Raw genomic sequence first — 23240 nt, 5'->3', positions numbered from 1 at the left:
AGGAGGATGCTCCTGCAGACAAACCACCATACAGAGCAGCTGTCCCACTGCATCCTCACCCCTCCTTACCTCCCACTCCTGGCAGCAGGCTCGGAGCTGGTCCAGCCAGTCGGGCTCCAGCTCCTGGTCCTGCTCCGGCATCTCCAGGAGCAGAGGGTCGCAGAGCTTCAGCCGCTCAGCCAGCTGCAGGGACAGCAGGGATCATCACATGTGTCAGACCCACAGGGATCCCTCACACCTGGCTGGGCACACGGGCTCAGGGAAACAGCATCACTTTGTAATGGGGGGTAAAAGAGCAGCAGCCTCTCATGCAGGATTTGTTCCCTCTCCCACACTGCCACGGAGGTGCCAGCCCATCCCGTGCCCCACAGTCTCAGCAGGGCTGGCTCAGCACCTCCACAGAGATGCCAAAATGCCTGTGTCAAAGATGCTCCTCACACCAAGGACACAGGTAACTGTCACCCTCCTTTCTCCTGGCTGAGGAAAAGGAGTGCCTTTAATCCCACCCTACAGCCATCCTGGGGCACTGGCAGGTGTGCAGGACACCCCACCAGGAGCCCTGGAAAGAGCCCAGCTCCCAGGGCAGCTCATCAGCTCCTCACCTACCCCATGAGGACGGATGGGAGCTGGTGTTTGTCTGATCTGCATTTACAAATCTCTGAGAAGATTTCGCAGCCTCCCAGGCTTGTCCTGATGCTTGACGTCCTTAGAGCTAAAAAGTTTTTTCTCACTACCTGAGTGAAATCTTCCCTGCTGCAAATTAAGCCTCTCTATGCCTGCTCCGGTGGAAGCCGTGAGAAGAGCCAGGCAGCATCCCCCACGAGCAGCCTCCTTCGTGCTGGAGGGCTGTTATCACATCCCTCATACCCCTTTCTCCCCCACCCTATCTTGCCTAGAAGAAATAACCCTGAGGCCTTCTTCACAGGTCATTTTCCCCTCAATCTCTTATCACCGCAGCTCTCCACTCCCATGCTCACTCCAATTTAGCCCTGTCTCCACATGCAGCAGCACAAACAGGCCCCAGCCAAGACCCCTGAGACCCCAGCATGGGGGGATTATCATCTCCTTGTCTCAGATATGCCAGCTGTGCTCTCACAACCCAGAATAACACTGTAACACGGGTGGGTTATTTTTTTTCTTTTGTAACAGCATCCTGTTATGCTGCTGCTCAGTATTTTTTCCATGCTCCACTATCTCCCCCAGGTCCCTCTCTGCAGTATTGCTGCTGTGTGTTTGATTTCTCCTGCAGAAGAGGGGTCTGTGCTGCCCTGGCTGCAGCCGCCTCGGTGTCCTGGGGCTTCAGCTCCCTTCAGCAGAGCAAGAGTCTCTTCTAGGGCGACTCAGGAGTCTGAGGTGAGATGCAGGGCTCCCTGCAGAGCTAACTCCCTGTCTGGAGGAGCTGTTTAGACAAGGATCCAGTTTTAGGACAGCTGGGTGAGGGGAGATGGCACTCAAAGCACCGCTCTTCGTCCATGTCTTTACTGAATTTTCTCTCGCCGGTATCAGCCCACCAGCACCCTGATCTAGTACAAGGTGTCCCCCATGGCAGGGGAGTTGGAACAAGATGATCTCTGAGGTCCCTTCCAACCCAAACCATTCTATGGTTCTTGGGGATTTCTCCAGTTTCCCCTGGATACTTCATGCTCACTTATCCTCACTTAGCTTTGCTATGAGGCTGCCCCCTTGAGGGCTGCCAAAAGCCACCCAGAGGTGACTGTGCAGCTCAGCCACACAAGACTCACCTATCCTCCCTGCACCAGTCCCCAGCAGCTATTTCTTTCTGTTCTTGAACCTTTCAAAAACAAACTCCAAACCAGCACAAAACACACTTGAGTTTACAGCAAGACAGGACCCGCACAGCTGGACCCCAGAGTGGGATTGGGCTGGCCATGAGAGAAATGTAACCCAGCGGCCAGCCAGGAGCCTGCACTACCTACAGACCCACTGTCCCACCTCTCTACAAACACACCTATGCTCGTCCTAAATCAATCACAGGAAAAAGGAAATTATAAGCGTGATTACTCCTAAATGGGGGGAATGTTTAATCCAAAAGCAAATGTGCACTTTGATCCAGTATTAATGAACCAGCACCTGGTTGTAGATCGTCCCCAGCTTCAAAAGAGGGGAAGTCTTAATCAAACACTAATGTGTATCATAATTTGTAACACAGTCTAGAACATCAAAGACAAGAGCATCTACGAATGCACTAGTTTTCCAGATGAAAGTGTTTTCTCCCAGGAGAAGCATTATCCCCAGCAGAACAGCAGATCTGAGAGGCTGTTAGACAGTAAATAGGCTTCAGTGACGGGGCGAGGAAGCAGCGCCAGCCAAATTTTGGGTGAACTCAGCAGCACCCACTTCAGACAGGCGTCATGCTGCCCCTTACCTCACAGCACCATGGCTTTAGCCCCTCTCATAGAATCAAAGAGCAGTTTGGGGTTGGAAGGGACCCTAAAGCTCATCTTGTTCTAACCCCCCTGCCACTAGGCCAGGCTCCTCAAAGCCCCGTCCAACCTGGTCCTAAAGGCTGGAGGAAGGCGACAAGCAGCCTCAGCACTGCCCTGTCCTCGTGAGAGCCCAGCCTTCTGGGGGGACCTGGGACACTCCTTCACCCCTTTCTGCCCCAGGCCCCTCCTCAGGCAGAAGAGGGGCTGCACTTGGTGCTACAAGCTGGGCCATGCTCCCTCTCACTGCCATCCCAAAACACACCCCTCAGGAGGTACAGAAAATTGTAGATGATGTGCTGGAGGGGAAATGTGCGCTTAGACTTCACTTCTTAAGTTGGTGACATTTAGAAGTTCAGAAACACCCTCCAGATTTAAAAACATCCTTTGCTTCCAAATAACTCTGCTCCTTCTTGGCAGGCAGCATAACACCTTTGTTTCCTACCCTAAATCCACGGGGATTAGAAACCCTGTGGAGGTGTTGGCTTTGCTGTACTTGGCAGCAAACCCTGGGGGGCTGCTCAGAGCTGCCAACCACTCCCACCCACGGGAAACCCTGAGGATGCTTCCCACCCCAGCAGGTCCTGAGCAGGTGTCAGGCCCTGCTTGGGATGCAGGAGGCCCAGACTCACCCTCACCACCTGCCGGGCCAGGACGGGGTGCGCGGCCGGGTCCCGGCGCAGGAGCGCGGTGCCGATGTGCTCGCAGTACTGCAGGGCCTGGGCTGGCAGCCCGTGGTCGGCCAGGCGGGAGGCATAGAGCAGCTTGTACGCCTTGGGAGAGGGAAGCAGAGCAGTCACAGGTGGGAGCAGGGAGATGGGTAAGTCTGTGGGTGCCCTATGCCGTGGCACGTCGCCCCAGCGTGACTCGGAGCACCCTGGAGCCTCAGCACCCAGAGGTCACCTGCAGCCAGGGACCACTTCCACCCATCCCCATGGAGGCATCCAGCCCCCCTCCTTGAACCAGGCAGGGAGGAGCACGGCAGCTTCACAGAATCCCAGGATGGTTCGGGTTGGAAGAGACACTAAAGCTCATCTTGATCCACCCCCCTGCCATGGGCAGGGACACCTTCCACTAGGCCAGGTCGTTCCAAGCCCCATCCAGCCTGGCCTTGAACACTTCCAGGGATATACACATCCAAATCCATGGTGCCCAAGGCAGCAACAGCTGGGTGCTGCTTTGCAATAGGAAAAGCTCACCAGAGAGCAGGAAGGCAATGAGACCTGAGCAAGCACTGGTCAGACACACTGTGCACCCCAAAATCTGCCCTGCCTGAATCCCTTGGCCAAGGCAACTTCCCCATCATTCCCAAAGCCCAGTAAGGGGACAAGCCTCAGGAACAGCTTGAATTCCAGGCTTCAGGGAGACGGGTGCATGTTTTGGGGCAAGTCTGAGCTGCTGTACAAGATGTAGTTGAGCATATCCTCTACCTGGAAGGGGAGCAGGAAGGATTCGGGCTGTCGCAGCTGCTGGCAGTACTCAAAAATTTCCATCCTCTGGATGGCCTCTGTCCTGGCAAACTGGGAAAAGGCCTGGCTGCAGAGGAGAGGAGCAGGGTCAGTGACCAGAGCTCCCTCCGCAAGCAGCCCCACACAGAGCACACATTGCAGCAGGAAAAACCCCGAACAGGGGTTGCTTTTGCATAAAAGTGAGATCCCAGGGATGGGGAAAATGTGGGACAGGGGACTCTGGCAAGAACCCCAGCCTCCAGTGCTCGCTCACCGGCGGCTGCTGCCCAGCAGGGCCATGCGATCTGCCTTTGCTCCGAAGTAACCAAAAGGAATATCTGCCATCAGGTAGCAGAAATGAGCTGCTTCGACTGCTCCTTTGCTGGCTGCATGGCAGGAAAAAGACAAACCCTTAGTCCTGAGACATCACCACGTGGGCAGCTTTGCTTTGGAGGCCCTCAAGCTCACGCAAAAACCCAAACCCAACTGCCTCACTTTCCTGCCCACACAGACCCTGATCCCTCTCTTGTCCCTGTTTTTTGTCCGTTTTCCCCAGTCGCTGCTTTTTGTTTTGGGAGGTTTCAGTTCAGTGGTAGAACTAGGGGAGCCCGAGCAGGGCCAGATCCAACTCTTGCAGGGTGCCGTTACTGGCATGAAATCCCACCACTGGGAGCAAGGCTCAGTCCCTGCAGTCACCTACACCTTCCCTGGGCCCAGCTGCTCCAGCTGTCTCCACGAGAGCAGCTAATGGATGCGCCTGAGCCCGATCCATCTGAGGATCCACTGGCACCTCACCCCTGCCACCCCGCAGGCACTGCAGCTCCGGGGGCACGGGCACAGCCATCCCAGCACCACCCCCAGCAGGGATGTGCACGGTGCCACTGCAGTGCCTGCCCCTGTTCCAGCTGCTCCCACTGCTCTCAGCTCACCCAAAGTGTCTCCCATGGTGACGATGGCTCGCTGGTTGAGCTCCGTGTCTCCAACCTTGTTGGACAACATCACAGCCAGGTGGGGCCTCCAGTCCCCCCACGTGGCATCCCCGCAGCACTGGAGGGAGATGAGGAGAGCAAAGGTGAGCAGAGATGGTCACTAAAGGTGGGTGTCACAGGCAGGTGACAGCACAGGGGAACACATGCCAGGGCCAGCCTCTTGCTCACAGACCAGTGCTGCCTGAGGGATCCTTCCCGACATGAGCTGGAAGAGGGTCTGCAGCGGGTCGTTGGTGGCCAGTGTGCTGGTGAACCTGTGAGGACACAGCAGAGAAGGGCTGCAGAGCAGGACCCCAAACCTTCATTCACCTCCCAGAGCACATCCCAAATGCCCCAGGAAACTGATGCCTTGAGGGGTTTCCCAGAGAATCCAAAAATGGATTGAGCTGGAAGCCACCTTCTAGTCCAAGCCTCCTTCCACAGGCAGGGACACCTCCCACTATCCCAGGTTGCTCCACGCCCTGTCCCACCTGGCCTTGGACACTTCCAGGGATGGGGCAGCCACAGCTTCTCTGGACACCCTGTGCCAGGGCCTCAGCACCCTCAGAGGGGAGAATTTTTTTCTAATATCTAATCCAAATCTACCCTCCTTCAGCTCAAGCCATTCCTCCCTGTCCTATCACTCCATGCCCTTGCAAATACGAGTCAGAGAGGATCATCAGCCCCTGGGGATGAGGATCTGTATTACCTTCAGAGCAGGCAGGTCTCCAGGACAACACTGCATAAAACCTCCTTAAAAGGATTTGGGTTCCACAAGACAGAAAATTTCTGCTTAACTCTCTCTGAAGGGATCAGCCCAATCCAGACTAAGTACATTAAATTCCTCCAGAAAACACTCATAGAGTGGGATGAACAGCTGAGACGGGGCTGGGTCACAGGAAAGATGGCTCAGCTGCCCCTGCCCCGAGGCTGTCTTTGCTAGGGCAGCATGGGCAAAGCCGAAGATTCAGACTAAATTAACCCTGCATCTCCAGGGAATGGCTTACCTCCTGCTTTCCAGCCCCCCACTTGGTTTCTCCTGTCCTGTTGGGAAGTCTGAATGACTCAGGCCTATCTAGATGGATGCCCTCTGTCCCCTTTGCCCCCTCTGGAAGGGCTCCAGCTGGAATCAATGCTCTTTTCCAGGTCAGGGGGCACTGAAGGGGATAGAAGGCTTGGAAAGCCAGCCATGGAACATCATACCTTGCTTCAGCTTCTCCGACTTACCCAGTGAGGACCCAGCTGTATGTCCGAGGGTCCATCTTGCTAGAGAGGAACAGGGCATGGCCCCATAGCTGGTTTCTCATGGCCCAGACCAGAGCCTCCTGCAGTAGAGGGGGAGAAGAAATAGGGTTAGCACCAACTCTGCTTCCCCACCTCCTCTGCTCCTCTGTTCTTCCAGCTTGGAGAAGAGCCCCAATAACTGCTCTGGCTTTAAGAAGCATCCTCCAAAAATCTTTTCCATGTTCAAATCTCTTCCAAGTCCCTTTGTCTTTCTACCTTGAAAATTTACAGGAACTTGGACCTTCAGAGCAATGTGTTGTCTCCCAGATTTCCAGGTCTGTTCTGCCTGTTAGCTCTCCATGCCGTGGGATCCCAGTCTGGGCACCCAAGCTGCTCTGCATCCAACCCTCCTCTCTTCTCCTTGTGCCTGAGGCATCCCGTGAGATCACATAGCTGCAGATGGGTTTAGAACAAGATGACCTTTAAGGTCCCAAACCATTCCAGGACTCTGTGAAACTAAACATGGTACAAGTGCCAGTAAAAGCCTCTGCATCTCATCTTCATTGGGTCCCCCATCCCAGCTCCCAGTGGTGGGAAATCACTGCCATAAGCCCTGTCGTACAGACACAGCTTGGAGGGTTGATCCCACAACCACAAGTCACTTCTCGACCACACTTCCCTCTAAAACCTGTCTGAAGAGGCCCGCAGGTCCAAGGAAAAAACCTTCAGCCCCATGTCCCAGATCCCACTCACCACTTACTTTCTTCCTGCCATAGTAGAGGAGCTTGGTGAACTTCTCCACTATCTGTGCCTGTGTCTCCACGACGGGAGGGACCTCCCCAGTGATGAGGTCCAGCGTGCCCGGCTGGCGCGACGCCCACTCGTCGTCCGTCAGGCCCATCGCAGGGTCCTGCCTCTTGTACTTGTCCTGGCGCCTGCAGTCCTGCATCAGCAGCTCCGCCGTGTCCGAGCCCACCATGGACTGGGGAGGGGAAGGAAGGAGGAGCGTGGAGGCCGCCCCAGGAGCAAAGGCTGGCAGCACCTCCAGTCCGCACCCTTCTCACTCCTGTATCCTCCTCCCAGCACATCCCCCAGCGGGACCGGCTGTGGCCACCAGGACGCGGGTTTGGAAGGAAAGGGGTTCAGCACAATCAGCGAGACCTTCCCAATGCTCCCTCTGACAACCTTGTCCACCTGCTTCCAACAAGCAGCTACAGACTGGGCTGGGTGGATTCCAGCGGATTGAGGGAATGGCCCCCTTTTAAGTGTAAGTGCTGGCTCCTCGGTGGAGGTGGCACCAGTCCACCCTTGGGAACCCCTACCATTGGGCTGCTGGTAGCTCCCAAGGATGAAAAGCAGTCACGGAGAAGGATTTGCTCCAAACATCCAGGCAGCATCAAACTGATGGATAGCGGCATGGGAATGGGATTCTCTTAATGTACACCCCTCCTCCCCAGAAATAGCAACTGGATCAAGAGGCACCTAAGGGATGTATTACTTGTCTCATTTCCAAGGTCAAAAGGGTTGTCCCCCTCCATGGGATACCTACCCCGTTCTGCCGGCAGAGGAGGACCAGGAGTTTCCAGAGGAGAGAGGAATCTCTGCCCCTCTGTGTTGAGAGATCACAGCCTGTGGTTATCTTCTGCTGGCAAAACGTCATCACATCCACCTTGTGCAGATCTTCCCTACAGCAGCACAAAGAGGCATCAAAAAAAACCAAGGCAAAGCAATCCAGGACATCACTGAGGCTCAGTCCCCAGGTTCACTTATGGGGATGCCAAAGATTCCAAGCAAGAGCTGGAGGAAAGACAATCCCCAGTACCAATGACTACTCTTAAGTTCAAACACACTCAAATTTGTAGTGACCCTTGGAAGATTTCTGTGTTTCAGGGATACAAAGTACATTTCAAATCCACTCTTTGCCCTCCTGATAATATTCTCCTCCATCCATCTGCAAAGAAACTGCTTGGATTTGCTGTGCTGCCGTTACATCTGTGGATGTCCAAGGCTGCAGAAGCAGGCACAATCTGTTGTGGAAGCAGAGCGGAGGGTCACCTCCCTTTGGGACCGAAACAGAAACCCCTAAGCTATGTGCAAGCCAGGCAGAGCCACTGCCATACAATAAAATAACCATACAGTTAGAAAGAAAGAGTGGATGAGACAGGAGAGAGAAGAGACTGCAGATGGAGGTGTCGATCCTGGCTCAGTCATTCCAACATCTTATACGGAGATTCCCGATGCACCCGTTGGCACAAGCGGTAACCCAGAGTCATAGAATGGTCTGGGGGTTGAAAGGGAGCTTAAAGCTCATCTAGTCCAACCCCCTCTGCTGTGGGCAGGGACACCTTCCTCTAGACCAAGCCCTGTCCAGTTTGGCCTCGAAAACTTCCAGGGATGGGGCATCCACGGCTTGTCTGGGAAACCTGAGGCCTTGCTACCCTCACAGGGAAGCATTTTGTCCATAAATCTAACCTACATTTCCCCTCTTTCCATCTGCACTCATTCCCCTTCATCCTGTCACTACAGTCCTGGCAATGAGACCCTCTCTGGCTTCCTTGTAGCCCTTTCAGATACTGGGAAGTGCTGTGATGTCTCCACACAGCCTCCTCTTCTCCAGCTCCAGCTTCCTTGGCCTGTCTCCATAAGGAAGTTGCTCCAGCCCCTTTATCCTCCTCTGGACTTGCTCCAACAGTTCCATGTCCTTTTTATGCTGGTGGCACCAGAACAGCTTGCAGCACTCCAGGTGGAGACTCTCTGCTCACGAGAGCAGAGCACAGGGGGAGCTCCAGATCTCCCACCCAGCCTCTGTGTATACACAGCTCTTCTGCTCAGTGAGTGCTTTTTCCTTTTCTCACCCTGCTTTGAAGATGTTCTGGTTGCACCAGGATGAAACAGGGACAACCTGGTGCAACATACCCTGATTCATCCCCAGGCTCACACTGGGTGAAGGTACATACTGGGTCTGACCCTGCTGTGGCTCAGCCTTCTCAGGCTCAGACAAAAACCTTAGGAGAAGCTAAACCACAGGTTGACCCAGGGCTTTAGACATCCAAAGAAGCCCAAAAAAATCATTTTTCTGGGACAAAATGAGTACGAAATAGGGTCAGATGTACAAACCACACTAAACCCACATCTATGAATATTCAAAAAAAAATCTGTGTCCTACAGCCCAAACCAACCCACACTGCATCAAAGGGGCTGGGCTCCCAACCTGAACTTAGACATGGCCTTTGCAGACACCTCAAAACCAGAGTCTGCCTTGAGCTCACGTCTCCTCGAAAAGGAGACAGCCAGGAGGACACAGCTCCTGGACCTGCTGACCTGCTGTGCTGCCATACCTGGCCAGGGGCCCTGGGAAGGCTTGCAGCTCCTCCAGCTCTTCTGTGCCATGAAGAATTGCCTGAAAAACAAAAGTAAATTCAGCAGCTGGACTCCAGCAATCAGACCAGCCCCAGCTGGGCTGTTTGAAAGCCAGTGCCTTGGCCAAGGGGTCAACAGTGCCAGTGAACCCTGGGCTGTCTTAAGGGGCAGAGCACAGCCCCTGAACTATCACATGGACTCCAGGGCTAAGGTCCAGCAGAGAAATGTCTGCTGAGATGGCACCTGCCTCCTTCTGGAGGTGAAATAGGAGACTGGCGTGCTGTGGTAGACTCGGGGGATGGATGTGGCCTCTGTACTGGAGCAGCTCAGGAAGATGAGTGGAGCTGTCCTCTGGAGAGGTACAGACACATCTGTCCCCGTGAGAAGGGATCACTGTGAGCAGGTCACAGGCACCAAGGGTTAATGGAGCTGAAGGCTGAAAGCAACGCCCAGGCACAGGCTGGCACCGTGGAAACTCAAGAGTCCACGAGGGATGGAGAGAAGATGGGAGCAAGGAATGGGAAGGCTGCTGAGGAGGCTGCTTGGGTTATGAACCATGTTTGCATCCCGCAGGGCAGGAGGAGCCACTCCAGGGAGGGGACCAAGGGGGCCTGGAGGGCCAGCTGTGTCCTACCTCCAGGCTGTGCAGCTCCACACGGGCTGGCCGTCCCTCGGCAGGGCACTGGGGACACGCCAGCACCAAGTGGCCCCCGGCTCCAAAGCACAGTGCAGTGTGCAGCTCTGGGAACTTGAGGGGCACTGCTGGGGTCAGGGTGGACATCGAGGGCCCCCCTGCAATGACATAGAGGCCACTGTGAACCCCTCACACTGATCCCGCACCACATCCACTGTGGAGGACTTGACCAAGTCCCAACCTTGTCCCCCAACTTAAGTAGCCCTCCACTGACCCCTCAGCACAAGAATTGTCCCCCAAAGCAGCAGATGTGCCCAGCAGCTCCTACACCTGCCCAGGCAGAGCCTCCGGAACATTCACCCACCCCGCAGCCCCCCAGTCATGCCTTGTGCCTGCACAACCTCCTCCAGGAGAAGACCAAGCTGAGAGACAGCCAATATCCTACCAGCAGCCATTTATTCCCTCGCTTCCCCCTTGTCAGAGCCCCCCATCACACCTCACCTGTTTGTCCCACGTTCCAGGACCCTGGAAGCACAGGGTCGTAGTGGTCGGCACCATCACGGATGTACTGGCTGAGCTCATGGCTGCTGGAGCTGAGTCCTGACTCGTGGTACTGCAGGAGCAGGCTGGGCTGGCCCGAGGGCTGTGGGGAAGGGAAGCACACAAACCTGGCTCAAAAACCAGAGACACTGCTGCTTTCCTGCTCCCAGGCAGTGGGGCAGGCTCTGCTGCTCCAGGAAAGTGCCCAGCAGGAACAGCACAGCCAATTCCCACCCGAGCAGCTCATGCCCTGCACCAGCTTGGGTTCACCCAACAGCTTAGAAAAATAATTTACATCAGCCACAGCTGTAGTCTGTCAGCTTTCTTAGCCCTAATGTGAGCTTCTCGACACAGCCAAGGAGATGGGGCTTGGAAACCCAAAAAAGCATCACCCAGGAGCAAAATCACCAGAGCAGCTTTGATTTGATCTTTTAATTTTCTCTTGGCAAAACCCAGCAATCAGGACAAAAGAGTGATAGAGCATGACTTGGAGGACAGAGCTGACAGTGACACACAGCTGTCAGCTCCCTAGGAAGGGTAGAATCATGGAATCATGGGATCATTAAGGCTGGAAAAGCCCTCTAGGATCGAGTCCAACCATTAACCCAGCACTGCCATGCTCACCACTAAACCACGTCCCCAGCTGCCACATCTACATGTCTTTAAAATCCCCCCAGTGCCTCTACTACCTCCCTGGGCAGCCTATGCCAGGGTTTGACAACCCTTTTGTTGAGGAAACTTTTCCTAGTGTCCAATCTAAACCTTCCCTGGCACAACTTAAGGCTGTTTCCTCTTTTCTGTTACTTGTTATGTGGAGAGGAGCCTGGAGGGGGACATATGGACTGTTCCCAAACCTCTGAGAGATTCCTGTCCTCCACCCTGCCCTCCTCGAGGTTACCTCTTCGGGCTGGCCACCAGCCTCCCCTGAGTCACTGCTGAGGGTTCCTCCCCCTGTCCCTTCCCTCCTGGCAGTGGAGATGTAGCTCTCCTCATAGGAGCTGTAGGTCTGTGTCCTGCAGGTGGGAGCAAAGGGAGACATGCTGAAGGTCTGAGGTTTTTGAACCACCCACCAACCTGCTAATTTAGCAGCAGGGGGTTTCACGAGGTTGCCCAGACTTCCCAGCTTTACCTGTCCTGCCCTGGGGGGCCCGTGGCCAGGTTGGGGTGGTAGCCCCTGTAGTAGTGCTGGTCCCGGTAACTCTTGCCGTAAGACTCTCGCTGTCTCAGGTCTAGAGAGAATCAAAATTCAGCACTATCCCTCCAGAGCAACAACGAGGGTGCAAAAGAAAAGCTGTGAGTCAGGCCATTTGCCATGCCTAGCCAGTTTGCTTCCAAATTATCCCAGCACACTGGAGATGTGGTAATGCCCTGGACACATTTACCAACACAGCACTGATGTCCTTTTCTCTTCCCTCCCTCCCCTTCTATTCAGCCCAGAAAGAGCAAGGAAGAGGCCCTGGCTGCCCTGCTCACACAGCACCATCAAACTCAGGCTGGAACCAGGAATGACACAGGTTTTTAGCCATGGAAAGGAAGACCAAACACCCCTTGGGTGCACCTGGCTCCTGCTCACATTTCCTAAATGCAAGCAGGGAGCCAGTGCTGCACAGAGCACCACCACCCAGGGGTGTGGGCAGGAGAAAGCCCTGGATATGTGGGAGAAGAACCCATCCTGGAGAAAGCATCACTTCTCCCACAAGCTGCCTCCATCCCCAGAGCCACAGGATGAGCCCGTACCTCTGTCATCCTGCCATGCCACCGGCTGCCACTGGTGGCTTTGGTAGGGGTAGCCATCCCCGTAGCCAGCTGCTGAGTACTGCCAGGGGGGGTCTTCATAGCCTTGCCTGGAAAACAACACAACACACTGATCTGGGGAAGGAGGGGCACCACTGCACGGCCCGGGGTCACATCTAGGGTCCCTCCTGCTCAGGACCTTTGGAGACAGAAAAGGTGATGGAAATAAAGCCAGGTCCCCTGCTCTGTGGCAGGGCCAGAAACTGGTCCAGCATCACAGCTGGAAGGAGAAGGAGAAGGTTTGGATGCTTCCCCATCCCCAGCTATGAGAAAGCTGTGCACTGCAGCTTCAGGTGATGCCCAGTTTTATAGAATCCAAGAATGGTTTGTGTTGGAAGGGACCTTTAATGATCATCTCATTTCAACCCCTGCCATGGGCAGGGACATCTTCCACTATCCCAGGGTGCTCCAACCTGGCCTTGAACACTTCCAGGGATCCAGGGGCAGCTTCTCTGGGCAACCTGTGCCAGAGCTTCACCACCCTCAGAGAGAAAATTTACTTCCTAGTATCCCATCTGCATCGTACGACCTCAGCACAAAACCCCACGTGCTGACTCCATCATCCACTGAGGGCAATAACTCAGGCAAATCAGCCCAGATTTGCTGGAGCGCTTGAAGCTCTTTCTCAGTACTGAGAGCATCCTGCAGCCCACATTTTATCCGTCCACTCTCCACTGTTTCAGCAGCTGAGCTTGCAGGCTGCCTCTTGCTCCTATATTACCGCTTGTATTTTTATTGTTCACCTTGCACTTAGGAAAAAAGAACTGCATTTAATCAAATCTGTAAGAAAAAGGCACCTCGGGACTGAGACGGAGCTTGTCAAACAGCAACCACAGAAGTCACAGTTTTAAGAAGAAATCAGAGCTGCAAATGCTACACAGCCTTAAATAACAGAAGTCATGGGCTGCTTGAATAGCTGGACATCACCAGCTGACATGCCGTGTCCCTGTGCAGCCACAGGGGCAGGACCTGTGAGCAGTGCAATGGGCAGTTCTTATTTTAAGCAGGTTTCCAAGAAGAGGGCTCAGCAGGAGCAGCTCTCACCTGGAGCAGGGCTGGCTGGGGTAGCCGCTGTCACAGCGCTCGGCGCGGGACGCCAGTCGGCGGGTGTCACCCCGGGGGTGGTGGCCCTCGTCTCGGGGGTGGCCGGGGAGGTGGCTCCCGTGCCAGGAGCCGGGGCGAGGAGCCTGCCCTGCGCGCAGGAGCTGCCGCCGGAGCGGTGCCGGGGGGCCGTGGAGCCCCTCTGCCCATGGCCCCCGGGCTGCCGGCCTCTCCCAGGGCTGGGGCGGCTGGACGGGGGCCCAGGGCTCCATCACAGGCTTGCCAGCAAAATCCTCTCTGTTTTGGGGGAGCTTAAGCCCCAAATGGCTTTAGTGGCCTGCAAATGATAAGTCACAGTGTGTTGGATCAGCAGCTTTTCAACCCCCGCAAAGCCCCCTTTGAAGTTCGTTGCCAGCTACTCTCTGCTTTCCGGAGCACGCTGGAAACCCAGGATCCTTTCCAAAATGCCCAGAGGCAAGGAAAAGTCATCTCTACATCTTCCTTAACTTGAAGCTCCCCTTAAAACACCAGGATGAAATGATCTGCCTTTGAAAGCAACAGACATCCAGCTCTTCCCAGAACAAGAATCTCAGAATGGTTCGGGTTGGAAGGAACTTTGAAAATCATCTGGTTCCAACCCCCTGTCATGGGCAGGGACACCTTCCACCAGACCAGGGTGCTCCAAGTCCCGTCCAGCCTGATGCTGAACACTTCCAGGGATGAGGAGTTTCCCTGGGCAACCTGTGCCAGGGCCTCACCACCCTCATAGGAAAGAATTTCTTCCCAACACCTAACCTAAATCTCTCCTCTTTCCATTTAAAACCATCACCCCTTGCCCTGCTATGAAATTTGCCTGTCCCTTCCTTAGAAAGCCCCCCTATACCCAGGTGGGGTCCTCCTGCACTCCCAGCTGCAAAGCCCCAGCACTCAGAGCCCCCTCAAGCTGTGAGAGGGTGAGAAATCCCCCTCACCTCTGTGAGACAGCACTGAAACCCCATTTGATATGCAGGAAGGGAAGGGGCAAAGCCATGAGCAGGACAAGGAGTTTTGCTCAAAGAAATGAGCAAGCAGGGGGAAATGGAGGTTTGTTCTTGTGAGCTACGGGATGGGGTGGAAACAGCTGTTTCCTCCTGCCTTTCAGCTCCAGCAAGAATTCCAAGCAGAATTTAGATGTATCTAGCTATAAATTTAGTTTTATTTAGTTATATATTTAGATTTACTTACAACAGTCCCATGAAGAAGAGGAAATCCCGAGGGGAGCCCCGGGCAGCACATGGGTGAAGCCCCAGCTCCCAGGGGATGTCACCCTCAAGCCCCCCACCTTTCCTCTTGCAGCATCAGTACCCACAGTGCCCCCACCACTGCAGGCCTCCCCAGTGCAGGGAGATGGCCAGATGCTGCCTGAACCCCTCCTCACTCCTCCCACTCAAGGTCTAAGGCACTTAGGGGTAACTTCAGGACTGGAAGGCACTTGGGTCGGAACAGAGGTGGCTTGGTTTGTGCCCTTCTAGGTGCCATCCAGGCAAACCCTTGCCCTAAATAGCCCCCAGGCACAAACATCCAGGCACCCGTTTTTTCAGTCCCACCATGGGCCCCCCCCCACCCAGTTTTTGGCCAGGGGTTCCCACCACCATCCTCCCCCCGCAGCAGCCGCACACACCTGCTCAGAGGCCGCCGGGGCCCTGCGTCTGCTCCCTGTTGCCACTTCCAAAGTCCACTTCCACATGGGCCAGTGGGCAAAGGGCAGCCTCCACTCCTCCGCCCCGCGCCGGCTGCTCACTCGGCTCCCGGGGGATTCACGCTGCCCTCGGCATCCTGAGGGTCTCCTTTCCCATCACTGGGGTCTCCTCCCACCCAAGATAAGGAGCATGCAGCCCTCCGAGCTCAGAAAAAGCCAGATCCTTCTCCTGGGGAGTTTTTTAATGCCATGAAGTAAGCAGGGGCTGATAGCGATGGGACAAAGGTGAACAGCTTTAAGCTGTAAGAGCAGAGATTCAGATTAGATGTTAGGAGGGAATTGTTCCCTGTGAGGGTGGTGAGGCCCTGGCACGAGCTGCCCAGAGAAGCTGTGGCTGCTCCTGGATCCCTGCAAGTGTCCAAGGCCAGGCTAGATGGGGCTGGGAGCAACCTGGGATAGTGGAAGGTGTCCCTGCCCCTGGCAGGGGGTGGAACAAGGTGAGCTTTAAGGTCCGTTCCAACCATTCCAGGGTTCTATAAAGTGTCTTCCTGTACATATCCTCACACTTCCTAAATAATAATAAATAAAACCTGATGGGTTTAACGCAGACCCAGCCACAGGTCAAGCAGATAACATCCATCCCACCCTGTACTGCCCAGGGCAGAATTTGGGCAGGGTGGAACTGGGCTCCACCCCAGCACTGCCTCATCTCAGTCATTACAGCACTATAATGGCCTTGTTCTCTAAGTGACCAGGGATTCCTGCCTGGACACCCTACCCTGAACTCCCCTAGGCACCTTAAAAACTGAGAAAATTAGCAAATTAAGGCAAATTATATCATAGAAAAACATATTAAAAGCTAGATATAAGGTCCATCATCTGCCACCCAGCAGTTTAGTGATGTGTCACCTTCTCCCCCTTTCCCAGAGCCTCCAAATTACCTCCCCTGTAACACCACAGCAAGGACTGATTTGGGATTCACAGGCAGGAGAGTTTGCTTTGCATCATGGTGGCACTGTCAGAAACCCCCTCCTTTAATGATGTTGAAAGACCAAACACATTATAGCTTCAGACCTTGAAATTTCCACCCTGCTGGGAGAGTGAGAAATTTTCCCTGGTGATCCTAAGAAATAAGCACTCGGTCTCTGCAGAATTCAAGATTTCAAGTAAAAAAAATACCCTCAGCACTCAGCCATACAGAAATCTGACTGGGAGAAACACAAACCAGGGCAGCACTGTCTTCATGCTGCTGAGCTGCTGCAGCAGAATGAAATTAAGCATCTCCTCTTCATTTCACAGCTGCCCTTCAAAACTTCGGGGGGTTTTGAAGTGAAAGGTCTGTTATGGGCAGATCAGGTCTCGGGGGAAGAGTGACAGGATCCCTAGAAACCATGAGGATCACACTTTAAAAATACACAAATTGATAGGACATTTCATAAATACAAATAACATCATTCCACTTGGTCTCTGGCTAACAATTTTAGGTTTCTAGCCGAGAGGTGACTGCTGGGATGTTTCCAACCTGTTTTCTAGCAACAACACTAATCTGCATGGGGAGCTTGTGGGGCTCAATCAGCATCATATAAAGACATTGAAAAGGGGGAGTGAATTTAAATTAGATATAAGGAGGAAGTTTTTTACAGTGAGGGTGGGGAGGCCCTGGCACAGGCTGCCCAGAGAATCTGTGGATTCCCCATCCCTGGAAGTGTTGAATGTCAGGTTGGACGGGGCTCTGAGCAACCTGATCTGGTTGAAGATGTCCCTGCTCACTGCAAGGGGAGTTGGACTAGATGACCTTTACAAGTCCTTTCCAACCCAAACCACTCCAACTCTGTGATCCTCAGGCTGCTGTTGCCAGCCTAACCTGGGAGGTTTGGATTACAAGGAAGATTTGGGAGCTTGTCTTGCACAGAAACAGCAGCAACTTGTGATGCTGGTGTTTGAGACGTGTGGGAACTCTGTTCTTGTTCTTGCTAGGGAGGGAGAGGTAAGAAACTCCACTCTCATAAAGCTTTGAGCAGAAATGGTTTAAAATGGGCAGGGGAACACCAACTTTAAGGCAAGAGCAGGAACGTGTGTTGGAAAAAGAAAGAGCCAAGGAAAGGGGCTGGGGAATGAAAATGACAGGAGAAAAAACAGATAAAAGGCTCAGATGGGCTAGAAAGAGGGCAAGAAAAGGACAACCTTCTAACGTCATCACAGCTAGCCAAGAAACTACTATTTTTAAGGAGTCACAGCTTTCCAGGGAACATAAGGCCTGTGCCCTGGGACTGCCATCAAGCCCACAGGACTATTGCAATGCAGGCAGCACGTGCTACAGACAGCATTTGTCACAGAGCTGAAGGGACGCCGCTATCGCGCTAAACCATCGCATTCCTCTGCTTTAAAAGATTTCACTGCTGTTGTTACAGCAACAAGATCAGGCGGAAAACATTTTTCTTCATGCCCAGGGTGTGTTTGTGAAGCTCCTCAGGGCCCAGATCACAGACAGCTCCAGGCTCTCAGGTCAGTCCCCCTCACCAAACCCAACCTGATCTGAAACCTTTGTAATCTAAGAGTGGAAATCCAGGTGGCTTCAGCACCTGAAGCTATTTTGAGGTGATTTATGTTGTTTCTACTCGGTTCTGAGATTGGTTTTTTTTTTTTTTTTTAAGCAGAATTGATAGGAAACTTTGTTAATCTCTGAGCTTCAGCCTCCTATAAATGTGAGAAATATATATGTAAACAAACACTTTTTTTTTAGTGGAGATGTCTTGAGCATCACGCAGGGCAGAAATGCAAGTAGCAAATGAGCTACATAAAATGTGAAAACTCATCTTAAATATTCTACACAGCAAAAACGCCAGCCCTGAATGTGCTGCCAGCTTCTGAGACACTTGACAGCCTACTTCGTGTCACACAGAGCAAGAAAACAAAAACCACCCAGGCCTCAGGTTCCCAGACAGCCTGAGCACCTGCACCACATGGGGAGAGCCCTCATCCCCAATCAGGCTCAATGGCAGCTAATTAATAATTGGCTTGATCACCCCTCCCAGGCTCAAAGGGAAGGAGCTGTGAGAGCCCCTGCTTCAGCTGGGGGTGGCATTTGGAGCTTCCCAGGCCACGGGCATCCTGGTGGGAGGAGGGGGTAGCTCCTGAAGCAGCTGAGATGGAGTCTGCTCCCACCTACAAGCACCAGCACCACGCCGTGGGTGTGACCCGGCCATCAGAGCATCACTCCACGTCTTCCTGAAGCCACTGTGTGAGCTCCCGTTCCCACCGATGGTTCTGCACCTTCCTTCCCCACGTGAGGTCGGTTCCAGCTCGGGTGGACTGAGCTGTCCCTCCCCCCCCACCCCCCTGAACACACACAGCTGTGTTCAGCAGCTTCCAGACACGCCTATTAATTTTTGGAGACTTGGGCAAGACTATTAATTGCATTCCAGAGGCATTCAGCGTATTTGTAAAAGCATTATACCCTGCATTGTGTCTGGTGAAGAAACAGAGCTGCAAAAAGCTGTTCTTTGTGAAAATCAAAACACATCCCCAGCCTGGATGCAGCAGAACCGTGACCTCGGCCTTCTGCATGAGCTCCTGTTACCAAGCAAATCCCAAAAAACTTCCTAATCTTGGCCTTACTTCATTCCCACTTCAGCCAGCCCTCCCTAACTCTTGGCTGTGAATACTAAGTCCTGGCTAGGAGAGGCTGTGCAGCTCCTGCATCCCATCACGGCCGGCTCTGCAGCATCTCCCGTGCCTGGAGCCACCGCGGGAAGGGGTTGGGATGCACAGGGGCCCACGGAGAGACGAGAGCTAAACCCAACAGCAGTGAGGAGAGCTTTCAGTATTCAGGTCCTCTCCTTTTCCTGTGCAACACCCCTTCTGTTTTCCCAGCCATAAAATTGATGTTTATCTCGCTTCTAAGTGCCTCGCAGAGATCATTACACATTGCAAATGCAGCCATTTGCGGATAAAACGAGCACCAGCAGCCTGGAGACTGCCACGCCGCCCCTTCCCGTGCCACACGGCAACGCCTTACGACCTTTAGGCTGAAATTCAACACGTTAAAACCAAGGGACCCGGAAACATTTGTCAGGCAAACGCAAAAAACCAAGCAGAGGTGATTCTTCCACCTGCCCCACACCACCCCCTGCTCAACCACGGAAAATTAATTTGTAAGTCAGACAAACCCTGCAGCTCTGCTTGTGGCATTAAGTAAAGAAACAAAAAAAAACCAAAACCAAGAGAAGGTTGCTACTCCTTGTCTAAAAACTCCTTGCTCTAAAATGTCCCTCTGGATCTGGGTCTCTTGGAAGGTGCGGAGGGCGCAGAAGGCAAAGAGGGGGATGCAGATGTCAAAACGAGCCCCAGAAGGAACACCAGAAACCCACAAGACACTTTCAGGTGTCTGTGCCACGAGGGAGCAGGGCAGGGATGCTGAGCTCTGGGTCGGAACACGAGCCCAGGGCTACGCCAGCCCCCCACGCACCCTCAGGCTCCTTTGCTGGTGGCCATGGAGGCAGCGAGCCGGGCACAGACCCTTTCCCAAGGCGTCCACCAAGTGCCAGAGCGAGGAAAGCTCATCAGCTGGAAATCTTCGGCCCCGAGGAGTTCCAGGGCGTCCTTTTGAAAACATTGCCACCTTGTGTCTCGCCAGACACTCGAACGCCGGTGCCCTGCCTGTGTGAGCCACGGAGGAGCTTTATTCCAGGCAATCAGGGGCAATAAAGAGCCGTGACAGCTACAGATCGCTCGCCTGTGTCCTGCTCCTACTGCTACCTTGTAAAGTTGGACAGCGACGTTTCCCTCATTTTTTTTTTCATCTCAATTTATGGCTCCTCTGCCATGAAAAGCCACTTACGCCCTCCACAGTTACACGTACCGTATCCTCCAAGGCCAGTAAATCACGCTCTCCAGTCATGTCAAATTTTGTGAAATAAAGCTAAATTGCGGCTGTACTGCAAGGCGAGAAGCTGCAAAATTGAGAGAGAACAAGCTCTGCTTAAAGCCAGAAATCCAGCTGAATATGGCTTGTAGAGGCAAGGATCACACAAACCTCTCAGTGAAACTCCTGACAGCAGGGAGCCCCCAGGACCCTCTGTGCCACCCCAGGCTGCCTCCGTAGGGCTTCCGTGGTAATGCCAAGAGTTAAAATAGCCCAAACTCAAAGGATTTCACTCTATAAACTGAGCTCCCTCACAGCCAGAACACAGAGAGAGGGCTGGGAGCAGGGCAGAGCCAGGCTCCAGCAGCATTTATTCATTGAGGCTTGGTCCTCAGCCCGAATTTGGGCTTGGAAAGAAAACTGAGGAGCTGATGGGGTCATAGCTTCTTGGTTTAAGTTTTGGGGTTTGTTGGGTTGGTTTTTTTTTGTGCAGACAGAAGTTAGAGAAGAACTGACACAGCAGGGTTTCACTCTGCTGAGCCCATCTGGGCTCACTCAAAGTGCTGGGCACTGCACCAAGAACTGGGGAAACTGAGGACAAAAAAAAAAAAAAAAAAAAAAAAGCTTGACCCCAAACCACCCTTTACATTTTTCACGGGCACGGTGACTTGTCTTTTCCCTTCTGCAGCAGAGTTAAACTTTCATGAAAGCTGAATTAACTTGGACAAGAGCCAGCTCCAAGGACAGACAGCAACAGGATGGAACGAGAGCAAGGAAGACCCAGACCACTGCTGTTCCTGCTAATTCCCCTGCCTGCATCCCACACCGGTAATTTCCAGGGGGCTCCAATTGCTCTGTGCATTGCAGCTTCTCCATCCCACCACGACAGAGCATCCAGCCTGGCACAGGCACCAGGCACCTCTTTCACCATTTCCCAGCAAAACCCTTGCAAAGAAAACCACTGCTATTTGGGAGAACAGAGTTTATTCCACAGTCTAAGCTCAGCAGTCTCCTTCCCTTCACAAGGTGACCTCGGAGCCCACTGCACGAGCCCAGAGCACAAGGTACAAGCTCTCCAGGTGGAAGAATGCCTCCCCAGAAGCAGAAAAGATCCGAAGCGCACACACAAAAGAGGAAAATTATGAGCAGCCATGACAGGGACAAGGAAAATCACAAAACATCTCATGGCAGAGTCTTAGCTGATAAAAACCCAACGTGCACAGCACACCGCTTCGGGCTGGGATACACTTAGTCCTCTCTGAATGTTTAATGGGAGTATATGCATCAGTTAATCAGCAGCACAAGACACAAAGCGTTTTGTACCTCCTCGCCACGTGTTGTGCAATTAAAAGGCTTCTCATTCAGGCACAGAAAGAAAAGTCAAGGGACTTTGGCTGTGAAACATCCATTATTCAAAAGTATATCCATTATTCAAGGTTTTTCTTAAAATCCTATTGTCAGTTTGAAAGGAAAAAGAAAATGAGTTTCTGAAAGCTGTGCTCCGTTGATATTCCACTCCAATTTTTGCTGATTGTAAGTACTAAAACTCCAGAAATTTTGAGGAACTAAAGAAATCCTTCACAGTTGCTGAAAAAGGCAACACCCTGTGGGGAGTCACAATTTCCAGCCCCCCCGACTTAACTCTGCCTAGCAGGGGTGTGAAACACCCCGGCCAACAACGCACTCCTTTCTCAAATTGCTCGGCGACCCCAGCGTGAGGCTGAGGAGCAGCTGCTCAGGAGGAGGCAATAGCAAACTGCTCAGCAAGCAAGAGCAGACACCCACCACTGCCCCCGAGCAGCTGGCTGCACTCCTAAGCTCGGCTCAAGGAAGCCTGGGTGGGAGGCACAGCCTTCCCACAGCACCCAGGAGCTTCCACGCAGGGTGCCAGGGCTCAGCTACAGGAGCTCAGATGGGGAACAGATCCCAGGGGTGCCTCCTGCCATCCAGATGGGAGTGAAGAGGAGCATCAGACCCCACGGAGCCACTGCAAGGGAAAGCACCCAGCTCTACCACAGCCCCTGCTGCACAGGGAGCAAATGCTGGGACAAACAGCGCTGCTCCAGGAAAGATGCCACCCAGGAGCCACCTGGCCAGCAGAAAATATTCAGCAAGGGCAACAAATTATGATAAATTGCTAGCGTTAGAATATAAAATAAGTAGCCAAGGTTTTACCTCCTCTTGGAGCTAAAGGAGAGAGAGTGCTGACACCCCCTGAGAATCTGGGCATCAGGCACCTCTGTAGGGATGGAACAGGTCTTTAGTCCAGATGGGTTAAGTCCCCAGGCTGGAATCAGGTCCAGGGAAAGCACCCAGATCAAACATGCTTGGCCAGGCCCAGAGCAGCAGGGTCTAAGGCCAGGCTGACAGTGCTGAGCTGATCTAGAGATCAGTGTTTCTACTCATGGCTTAGAAAGAAGCCAAGCCCCCAGGCTGAGCTTACATAGAGCCCCAGCCCATGGGTGGGGATGCAGCAGAGGCACAGCAAGGGCTTATGGAGAGGTAGAGCGGCAAAAGGCTGCTGTGCTGTAGGGCTGGCTGTTGAAGAAAGAGCTAAACTGAAATTATTATTGAAGTTATAGATCACATTAAGAGGTAGGGGCTAAAACCTGAAAACTAATTGAGAGTTACGAGCCAATAAAGGTGCTCATTGTTTTAATTTAAATAAACACGCGTGAAAGAGGAACAGGAGCCTTAGAAAGGCTTCTCTGTCCTTGGAGAGGTAAGGCTATAACATATAGTAATCTCTCAAGGATTAAAGATTCTTTTGTGTGAGTAAAGGAAGAACAAAAGAAAACATGGCAGAGGGAAGCAGCATTCAGTGATAAGTACTTGTAACTGTAATACTGTATAAGAATATATGCTGTTAGGTTGGCTTAAAACCTTCTTCTTCAGGATTTCAGTATGTACAGTGTGTAACTGAAATGTGGAACCTCCAGTGGTGTGACCTGAGCACACCAAAGACACGATTCCACCAGAGCAAATTGATGGAAGGGTGATGACTGACAACTAATAAATGCAGTAAGCTGGGTGTAACCTATTAAAGCCCTTAAACACTCCTGGGAGCTCAGTGGGTGCCACAGGGTCGGGGTCCTGCTCTTCCCTAATCATGCTGACTATTTTTCTGCTGTCAGACTACCAACTTTAGGTGTTGCCAATAACTTGGGGAACAGCCTGAGCGTATAAAATGAAGGCATTATTCAGCAGTCTGTGCTGACAGCTATCTTTAAGCAGCACATTTATCT

At 53.1% G+C, this 23240-nt stretch overlaps 1 protein-coding gene across 1 annotated transcript in view; it reads right to left on the bottom strand.

Moving 5' to 3' along the window:
* The window catches only part of SEC16B (SEC16 homolog B, endoplasmic reticulum export factor), a 116787-nt gene extending 101608 nt beyond the window's left edge, over positions 1-15179 (bottom strand). The window contains 18 exon segments of the mRNA XM_069022672.1: positions 70-183; positions 3077-3217; positions 3875-3980; positions 4167-4278; positions 4822-4939; positions 5054-5135; positions 6088-6185; positions 6845-7066; positions 7634-7769; positions 9423-9484; positions 10079-10236; positions 10580-10721; positions 11517-11631; positions 11748-11847; positions 12356-12462; positions 13457-13752; positions 13755-13790; positions 15114-15179. Of these exon segments, the coding sequence (XP_068878773.1) occupies positions 70-183; positions 3077-3217; positions 3875-3980; positions 4167-4278; positions 4822-4939; positions 5054-5135; positions 6088-6185; positions 6845-7066; positions 7634-7769; positions 9423-9484; positions 10079-10236; positions 10580-10721; positions 11517-11631; positions 11748-11847; positions 12356-12462; positions 13457-13752; positions 13755-13790; positions 15114-15179 (2211 nt within the window).
* Between the last annotated feature and the right edge of the window lie 8061 nt (positions 15180-23240).

Source organism: Aphelocoma coerulescens, chromosome 8 (genome assembly GCF_041296385.1).
Source record: "Aphelocoma coerulescens isolate FSJ_1873_10779 chromosome 8, UR_Acoe_1.0, whole genome shotgun sequence".
In the NCBI taxonomy this organism is placed as follows: domain Eukaryota; kingdom Metazoa; phylum Chordata; class Aves; order Passeriformes; family Corvidae; genus Aphelocoma; species Aphelocoma coerulescens.
Note: the sequence above shows the minus strand (reverse complement) of the source record. Positions and strands in the feature narration are given on the sequence as shown.